The sequence below is a fragment of the Hippichthys cyanospilos genome, chromosome 14 (assembly GCF_059441005.1).
Source record: "Hippichthys cyanospilos isolate Australia breed blue-spotted pipefish chromosome 14, RoL_Hcya_1.0, whole genome shotgun sequence".
Classification (NCBI taxonomy): Eukaryota; Metazoa; Chordata; class Actinopteri; order Syngnathiformes; family Syngnathidae; genus Hippichthys; species Hippichthys cyanospilos.
Genome location: NC_142382.1, coordinates 534123 through 543631, shown reverse-complemented (window position 1 = coordinate 543631; position 9509 = coordinate 534123). Strand labels below are relative to the sequence as shown.

General features: G+C 52.0%; 1 protein-coding gene and 1 non-coding gene across 2 annotated transcripts; both read right to left on the bottom strand.

The window, feature by feature from the left end:
• Positions 1 to 3786: 3786 nt before the first annotated feature.
• dkc1 (dyskeratosis congenita 1, dyskerin) lies at positions 3787 to 9271 on the bottom strand. Its single transcript, XM_088433455.1, has 15 exons — positions 9165 to 9271; positions 8134 to 8180; positions 7810 to 7896; positions 7411 to 7502; positions 7156 to 7340; positions 7029 to 7093; positions 6818 to 6944; positions 6625 to 6755; positions 6220 to 6363; positions 6021 to 6141; positions 5688 to 5806; positions 5305 to 5408; positions 4387 to 4429; positions 4154 to 4303; positions 3787 to 4039 (listed from the first exon to the last, which is right to left on the bottom strand). The coding sequence occupies exons 1-15, from the start codon at positions 9178 to 9180 to the stop codon at positions 3980 to 3982; spliced, it is 1491 nt and encodes a 496-aa protein (XP_088289581.1). The 5' UTR covers positions 9181 to 9271; the 3' UTR covers positions 3787 to 3979.
• On the bottom strand, positions 5911 to 5987 carry LOC148412357 (small nucleolar RNA SNORD83). The gene has a single exon (XR_015867853.1). It is a non-coding gene; the product is annotated as a small nucleolar RNA SNORD83 (small nucleolar RNA).
• Positions 9272 to 9509: the final 238 nt, after the last annotated feature.

The following is a 9509-nucleotide window of genomic DNA, read 5'->3' as shown; positions in this document are numbered from 1 at the left end:
TCTTTTTTTTTTATAAATATGTTTCTCTTATTTTCATTTCATGTATGTTTTTTAGATGTACTGGTATTGTATCTTATTTAGTGTGGACTGTGTTTTCATTTATTCACATTTGTATTATGTTCTATCACGCAATGACCGGAAAAGGCGTCTCCAGAGTTACCACGAGCGATGCAAACGAGTAGTCACGGTCGATGCAAATGAGTAGTCACGGTCGATGCAAATGAGTAGTCACGGTCGATGCAAATGAGTAGTCACGATCAATGCAAATGAGAAGCCACGAGCTATCCAATGAGCTGCAAGCAATGGCCGACATTTCACCGGCTATCCAATGCGCGGCAGGTAATGGCTGACTGGGCGTCGCTATGTTGTAATACGGGGACTCCCGTCGCCCAGCTGTCCAGTGAGCTGCAAGCAATGGCGGACGGGGCGTCTCCCGACGTGTCTTGAGCATGCAAATGAGTAGGCTGTTACCAGTATGTTGCTCAGTTTTTAAGTTTTTGGTTGTGTCCCCCTAGCGTTGTTGTTTTTTTTTGTTAATTTTTGCATTGTATTGCATTCTTTTATATTAATAATAATAATAAAAAAGAGGAGTCGCGATGGATGCAAACGAGTAGTCACGATCGATGCAAATGAGTAGTCACGGTCGATGCAAATGAGTAGTCACGGTCGATGCAAATGAGTAGTCACGATCGATGCAAATGAGAAGCCACGAGCTATCCAATGAGCTGCAAGCAATGGCCGACATTTCACCGGCTATCCAATGCGCGGCAGGTAATGGCTGACTGGGCGTCGCTATGTTGTAATACGGGGACTCCCGTCGCCCAGCTGTCCAGTGAGCTGCAAGCAATGGCGGACGGGGCGTCTCCCGACGTGTCCTGAGCATGCAAATTAGTAGGCTGTTACCAGTATGTTGCTCAGTTTTTAAGTTTTTGGTTGTGTCCCCCTAGCGTATTGTGTTCTTTTATATTAATAATAATAATTAATTGCGAATGCGTGTTGCTAAACGTCTTAGTTTCAATTAATATGACATTTTGCTATGTCGGCCATTGCTTGCAGCTCATTGGATAGCTCGTGGCGTCTCATTTCAGTAAGAGCAGGCTCTTTTTGTGGCAGCGGCATGCAGTGTGGCGACTGTGTGGCAGCTGCCACCGAGAGCCACGGGTAGCCACATTTGATGCCACTAGTAGCCACTCTTTCCGAGGCATTTCCATGTTCGTCTGTGGCTGCTGCCACCGGTAGCCACACTTGATGCCACCAGTAGCCACTCTTTCCGAGGCATTTCCATGTTCGTCTGTGGCTGCTGCAACCGGTAGCCACACTTGATGCCACCAGTAGCCACTCTTTCCGAGGCATTTCCATGTTCGTCTGTGGCTGCTGCAACCGGTAGCCACACTTGTTGCCACTCTTTCTGAGGCATTTCCTTGTTCCCTCTGTGGCTTGGCTTCACCTCCACGTTATTCTTTTTCGTGTTAGACTTGCAATGTATTGTTGTTGGTTTGTATAGTTGCTTTTATTTCACCCATTATTGTGTGGATTCCTCTTTCGTCGTTGCTGCCATTGCATTTTCCTCGGTCTTTTTTTTTTTTTATAAATGTTTCTCTTATTTTCATTTCATGTTTGTTTTTTAGATGTACTGGTATTGTATCTTATTTAGTGTGGACTGTGTTTTCATTTATTCACATTTGTATTATGTTCTATCACGCAATGACCGGAAGAGGCGTCTCCAGAGTTACTACGAGCGATGCAAACGAGTAGTCACGGTCGATGCAAATGAGTAGTCACGGTCGATGCAAATGAGTAGTCACGGTCGATGCAAATGAGTAGTCACGATCGATGCAAATGAGAAGCCACGAGCTATCCAATGAGCTGCAAGCAATGGCCGACATTTCACCGGCTATCCAATGCGCGGCAGGTAATGGCTGACTGGGCGTCAATATATTGTAATACGGGGACTCCCCGTCGCCCAGCTGTCCAGTGAGCTGCAAGCAATGGCGGACGGGGCGTCTCCCGACGTGTCTTGAGCATGCAAATGAGTAGGCTGTTACCAGTATGTTGCTCAGTTTGTAAGTTTTTGGTTTGTTTCCCCCTGGCGTTGTTGTTGTTTTTGTTAATTTTTGCATTGTATTGCGTTCTTTTATATTAATAATAATAATTAATTGTGAATGCGTGTTGCTAAACGTCTTAGTTTCAATTAATATGACATTTTGCTATGTCGGCCATTGCTTGCAGCTCATTGGATAGCTCGTGGCGTCTCATTTGCATCGATCGTGACTACTCATTTGCATCGACCGTGACTACTCATTTGCATGGATCGTGACTACTCGTTTGCATCCATCGCGACTCTTTTTTATTATTATTATTAATATAAAAGAATGCAATACAATGCAAAAATTAACAAAAAAAACAACAACGCTAGGGGGACACAACCAAAAACCTTAAAACTGAGCAACATACTGGTAACAGCCTACTCATTTGCATGTTCAAGACACGTCGGGAGACGCCCCGTCCGCCATTGCTTGCAGCTCACTGGACAGCTGGGCGACGGGGAGTCCCCGTATTACAATATAGCGACGCCCAGTCAGCCATTACCTGCCGCGCATTGGATAGCCGGTGAAATGTCGGCCATTGCTTGCAGCTCATTGGATAGCTCGTGGCTTCTCATTTGCATCGATCGTGACTACTCATTTGCATCGACCGTGACTACTCATTTGCATCGACCGTGACTACTCGTTTGCATCGCTCGTAGTAACTCTGGAGACGCCTCTTCCGGTCATTGCGTGATAGAACATAATACAAATGTGAATAAATGAAAACACAGTCCACACTAAATAAGATACAATACCAGTACATCTAAAAAACATACATGAAATGAAAATAAGAGAAACATATTTATAAAAAAAAAAAAGACCGAGGAAAATGCAATGGCAGCAACGACGAAAGAGGAATCCACACAATAATGGGTGAAATAAAAGCAACTATACAAACCAACAACAATACATTGCAAGTCTAACACGAAAAAGAATAACGTGGAGGTGAAGCCAAGCCACAGAGGGAACAAGGAAATGCCTCAGAAAGAGTGGCAACAAGTGTGGCTACCGGTTGCAGCAGCCACAGACGAACATGGAAATGCCTCGGAAAGAGTGGCTACTGGTGGCATCAAGTGTGGCTACCGGTGGCAGCAGCCACAGACGAACATGGAAATGCCTCGGAAAGAGTGGCTACTGGTGGCATCAAGTGTGGCTACCGGTGGCAGCAGCCACAGACGAACATGGAAATGCCTCGGAAAGAGTGGCTACTGGTGGCATCAAGTGTGGCTACCCGTGGCTCTCGGTGGCAGCTGCCACACAGTCGCCACACTGCATGCCGCTGCCACAAAAAGAGCCTGCTCTTTCTCCGACGGCTTCCTGGAATTTTCTTCTTCGGTGATGCGGCGAGCGACTTAAGGCTCTTTTCCGCCCCTTAGTGGCGTAAATTCCCGAAACAACGTTTCCTATGTAGAATCGAATTACTCTAATTCCGTAGGCCCACACGATAAATTTTGTCTAAACACAAACTTCAATCGGCCATTTCGACATTGAAACCACCGCGTGTCGGAAATTCAATGTGCGATTTTAGCACTTCTCATCGCCTTCGGGAGGTTGTATCGCCGTTCGGCAATGTCTCAGTGCCGCACATCGGCAGGGGACGCGTATGGCATCGTGTTCCGAGGTGCTCTTTGGAAAAAAAAAAAAAAAAAAAGGGGCACGTTTCTCCTTTAGGTTGTTGTTTGAGACCACTAAGGCAATGCACTTGAGAGTTCGTCTTTTATTCATGAAAATATTTGATACATGGCATCAACCTTTCATTTTAGATTCTTCTAAAATGTCACACTCGTTCAACACTTTTTCAAGGACATTATTTACAAGTCAAACATAAGGTATATTTAAAAAAAAAAAAAAAAAAAAAGTCTCAGTCCGAAAACAGGCATCGGTGTGCGGCATCACTCTGAAGCCTCAACGTCTTTGGATTTCTTCTTTTTCTTCTTTTTGCCGCTTTCGAGCTGGACGGGGAAGGGGACAAAAAAAAAAAAAATAAGGATTGGAGTGGAATATTCAACAACACGCGCCGGAAATAGTCTTGCTAAAAAGCTCGAGCGGAACGATTAATTACGCACCTCTACTTGCGGCTCGGGCGACGCGTCCTCCGTTTCCGCGGCGGCGCCCGTCTTGGCGCGCTTCTCTTTTTTCTTCTTTTTCTTCTGTTTGGCCGTCTCGTCAGCAGCCGCCGGAGGCTCCGTTTCGCTGTCCGCGGCCTCCCTCTTCCTCTGCGCAAGAAAAATGGAGGATGAGCGCCCCCTGCAGGTTGGGTAGCTGACAGACGAGCGGACCATTTTTTTTTTTTTTTTACCTTTACCGCTGCACTAGGTGGCGCTTGTGACTCCACAGCCGCACTGCAAGGGTTAAAGACACAAAAGGCGTATCACAAAAGTCAACATCAATTGCAATTTTTTAAATTATTTTTATGACTGTGTTCAGACAAGCAGTGTGCCAAACAGGCCAGTGACATATTTCAAGTTGTAAAAATGTGTCGAATGAGCAGTATATAATGAAGGCCGACTTATGGCTTGATTTTCTTACGGACGCGAAGGAGCAAAGGAGCAGCGTCGAATCCCGACCGGTTGGCAAACGCGTCGTACCCGTTTCGGAAAAAAGAAAAATCAAAGTTACGATTGGGGCGGAGGGCGCTAACCGCGAGCATCGCGGCCCCAAAGCGCTTTAACCCGTAGAACGAGACCATAAAGCGCGACCGGCGTCGGTTTCCAATGTACTCCGGGCGGCGGCGGCGGCCCGGGCCAGAGCGGGCCCGGCCCAGAAACCGCCCGCAGACTTCCTGTAGCAGAGTGACTCCCTGGGGGAGGACTGCGCACCTCCAACAGGGATAAACCCTCTGCGGGCATGCAAACAAAACGCTTGAGATTCCAGTCAAACGACGGTTCCCTTCTCAAACGGGGGAGCGCCGGGGGTACGAGAGACCGACCCTATCGAAACAAACATCCCCTACAAAAAGTTTTGGAACGAATTCCACGTTCCAGAAGGGTCCTCCATCTCGCTCTGGTAAAAAGCCGGACGGTCGGATCAAACTTGACGCGCCGCCTCTCGCCACCCCCCCTTCAGGGCGGCGATGGCTTTCGTAACCGGGGCCGAGCCGGACCGATAAATGAGGAATCGCCGACGGCTCCCCCCGTTCCGCCGGGCCGCCTTTTCCTTTTCGGAACGGGTCGAAATCCGAGGAGAACGCGAGCGGCGCAAAAGCGGAGCGTCTGACCTGTAGTCGACATAGTCGGCCTTCCACGCGTCGGGCGTGCTTCCGTTGGGCTTCCCGTGCTTGTCCAGAAGTCCTTTCTGAATCATCATCTTTTTCTGACTAGCCTGTTGGACAAACAAAAATGGTTTTAAATCAACCAAGTCCACTATGCGATATCAGTCTAGAGCGAGCCAACAGGCCGCCTTGGGAAGCACTTTTAACCCCCGCCCCCCCAAAACAAAACAAAACAAAAAACAGACCATTAGCTTCAAATCTTAGTCCAAAATTTCTGTGAGTTTTCCTGTCTGCCAATATTCGGACACTTTTCTAGTCCGTAAAAGTGAAATGTCATCTGGTACGTCCTGCATCCGCGGTCACAATAACGAGCAGGCATTTTGGGCTACCTTGGGTCCGAGCCCCCACTTTCGCGGGTAGGTGTCCCGCTCCATGATGACGCGCTTGATCTTGGCCACCACGCCGTGGTCGCACGTCGAGATGACCGCCGTGGTCATCAGAGCCACAGCTGACGCGTGCAAAAAAAAAAAAACACAACCACTTAACAACTTCCCCAGCCGTCCCCCCCTCATTTTTTTTCTTTTTAAATAACTTTCACTCCATATGTTCAGGAGCCATCAGACAAGGGTGATAGATGATAGGTCGGCACAGCCCGAAGGCTCGCGGATCTATGCGTGTCATCGTGTGGCCCCGCCCCCCCCGGAAGGCGCCGCGGCACGCACCCGTGCAGATGGCCTCGCCCTTGGTGGTGATGACCACGATGTCCTGGTTGACCTCGATGCCGTCCTCGTAGCGGAGGACGCCCGGCAGCATGATCTTGGCGCCGTAGCAGATGGCGTTGACCTGAGGGGGGCGCCGAAGGACTTAGAGAGGGCGGCGAGGAGGCGGGGCCGGGCGAGGGGGCGGGGCCGGGCGACTCACCGCGCTGTCCTTCATCACCAGGCGCTTGTGCGACACCAGAAGCTTCTCGAGAGGGAAGACGACCCGTCGCAGGTACGACTCGTCCTTGTTGTGGTCGAACTGCCACTGGGCGTCCAGGATGTCGTGCATGGTCACCAGGTTGTCCTAGACGTCGCCGTGGAAGCCAACTTGTCAGGCGTGACCCCCCTGAGCTAATTGGCGCGCCTTTCTATTTCCCGCCTTAGCACTTAGACTACGGCGGGGTCCCCCGAACTAAAAAAGGCGCATTGCTGTCGGCGGCCAGATTTTAGCGACGGGATCCGGTCCGCGCCGATGCTGTCCCAAAGTTTCATTGGCAGCGCGACACCGACAGTCGGGCTGAACTCAACACTTTGGCGGGGCGGGGCGAGGCGGGGCCCTTCTCACCTTCTCTCCCATGACCCCGGAGCGGACCCTGCGCAGCTCCTGCATCTGGCCCCCGACCCCCAGCAGCAGGCCCAGGTGCACGCACAGCGTCCTGATGTAGGTCCCCGCCTCGCAGCTCACCCAGAAGATTCCTGAAAGGTCGCGGCTGTGGATCCCCGCCTCCGGCCGAGCTCCGCCCCCGCCCCGACTTTACCCAGCCTCCTGTCGGGGTCGTACTCCACCAGTTTGCTCTCGTAGACCGTCCGCACCCGCAGCTGGCGCTTGACGGCGGCGATGAGCGGCGGTCGCTGGAACAGGGCGCCCGTCAGCGTCTCCAGCGCCTGCAAAGGGGAGGGGCCTCAACCTTTTGTCCGACGACGCGCCGCCCCCTCGGCGGCCAGGTTCGGGGAAGGGGGGGGACTCACCCTGGCGAGCTCGCGCTGGCTTTCGATGGCGCCGTGCAGCCGAACGATCCCCACGTACTCTTTGCCTGCGACGGGCGGCGGAGGCCGGTGAGCGGGCGCGGAAAAACGGCGCGAAGCAAAGGCATACCGGCGCTCTGCTGGGATTTGACCAATCGCGTGGCCCGATCCACGCAGACGATGAGGCAGCCGGTGACTTTGGGGTCCAGCGTGCCGCTGTGCCCCGTCTTCTCCACGCGCAGGATGCGGCGGATCCAGGCCACCACCTCGTGGGACGACGGGTTGGCCGGCTTGTCCAGGTTGATGAAGCCCGACCTGCCGACGGGCGGGCGAGCGGGCGGTAAACATTTCGGCTACTCGCGACGTCTCCCGCGACGGGCCTGACCTGACGTAGTCCTGGATGTTCCTCTTGAGCGGGTTGCTCCCGCTGGGGAGCGGCGTGTAGTGGGCCGTGCGAACATTCAGCTTGTCGAAGTTCTGCGGGAAACGGACGCCGTCACTTCCCGGCCACGCGCCGCCGCAGCTAAGCGGAGCGCCGGCGCCGCGATCAGACGGCTTGTCATCTTTGGGGCCCGCCCGCCGGGCCCGGGGCGCCGGCCCGCCGGCGCCGCGGCTTCGGCAGAACGCCGAACGGCGTCGCCGACGGGGACGGCGAGGCCCCGCCCCCAGAACGGGAGCGGGGCGGCGGGCCGCGACGGGAGGGCCACTCGGCGAATGGATAAACGGATTCATCACGTCGCGGCGGCGCGCAGGGGCGGGGCCGGGCGGACGCTCGCTCGCTCACCTTGAGGAGGAGGGGCCACTGGGACGTGTCCAACGCGGCCACTTTGCTTTCGGGTCGGATGAGGAAGTCGCCGCTCTGCTGGATCTCCTGGGATGAAAATGAGCGTTTCGGACAAGGGGCCGCCACTTTTTTTCTTTTGTCGCAATTTGAGCCGCCCGGTAAACCAAAGAATGACCGCCGGCCCCGGCTTAGACCGGCCAATCGGCGCTACGGTAGATTCCGACGACTTCTCGGACGACTCGCGATTATCGAGAGGAACCGACGCCGGTCCAAAATGACGGGGCGCAACGCCCGACTCGCACAAACCACATTTACGACACTCACCCCGACATCATGGGCGATTTTCTTGTCCTTCTTCTTCTTTGCCGAAGCTGCAAAACAAAGCGCGGCACGTATGAAGGCGGGGTGGACCCTAATGAAATGCATCTCAAAAACGGTCATCGTAATGGTTTCATACGTTCCAAAATTGACAATTATTTGTGCACAAAATCTGCCATGTCCAGCTGCAATCACATGGAAATTGAAAGATGGCAGATGATGTTTGAATCGTCTGCTAGAGTGTTCAGCTCTCTGGTGTTTTATTTCCCCCTTTGAGCATAAAAAAAGGAATTTCCACCATTTGGAACACGATGCCACCAGGGTTAAAGAAAAACATGTTCCAACAACCGGGTGGAGAAAACGCACAAGAAATCGACTAATAATCCCATTGCTCCAATACCCACGATGAATGCACGTATCGTGAGCCGCGATCAAAGAGCGAATGTTGATTTGTGTCCTTCGATCGCTTCAATGACGTCAAAATGAACGCGTTTGAGCAAAAAGATGAAGCCACGTGGGCTCCCCAAACACGTGCCAGCTAGCATGTGGAGGCTAACAGCTTTGCTGAGGCTAACAGCTTTGCGATCGCTCGCAGGGCAGCCGATGGAAAAAATAACAAACCGGGACTCGTTAGAGAACACAATTAGGATGACGGTTGCTATAAAAGCTACCGGCCAAGAGTTGACCCTATCGGCGAAGACAAATAAAACAAGTTTGACGGGGCGCTGCCCTAACTCGAAGGTTTCCACGTGGCTTGGGAACAAAAACGCCAACGACGCCCATCGTACTCGACTTTTACCATTTTTAAATCGCTACTGATGTTTGGATTCATTTTCGAAACGTTTCGCCGCTGAAGAGATGTCATTGTGGATACTTTACGAGGGTAATTTGGACAGCCTACGTGGACGTCAAGCTAAGATGTTTTCTCGCCATTTTTTTCCACAAAATGAAATTTCAGCTAAGAGAGAAATAGAACTCGTTTTCGACAGCCACAAACAGATCGAGGCCGTTTGCGGCAGAGCGTCGATTTCGCTTACCTTCTGGGTCCGCCATTTTGATCCGACTCGTTGCCGCTATCGGACTCCGCCTGTTCTTAGGGTCCCTTCTCTTCTTCGTCCTCTTCCGCTTCTTCGCCTTTGCTGCCACCGGCGGACATATCCCAGCACTACAACGCAGAGGGGCGATCTCTTTCCGGAACGCCGCTATAATCTTCCCATTTAGTATTTAATTCGATGCCTCCGATATTTTTCACCTACGATTAATAACGTTAATAGCGCATTTTGCCAGATGCTGTGGATTGAAAATGACTTGCTCAAGGCCCAGGTAAAATTTCGAGCCTTTTTCATTAGGGACAGCAGCAATTCCCATTGTCCGGGGGTGTA

What these genes read in the sequence shown, in the direction of transcription:
- dkc1 (XM_088433455.1), bottom strand. An exon ending in CGACCCCGACAGGAGGCTGG is followed by an intron (nt 6,756 to 6,817) that starts GTAAAGTCGGGG and finishes GCGACCTTTCAG; the next exon opens with GAATCTTCTGGGTGAGCTGC. An exon ending in CACCTAGTGCAGCGGTAAAG is followed by an intron (nt 4,304 to 4,386) that starts GTAAAAAAAAAA and finishes TTTCTTGCGCAG; the next exon opens with AGGAAGAGGGAGGCCGCGGA.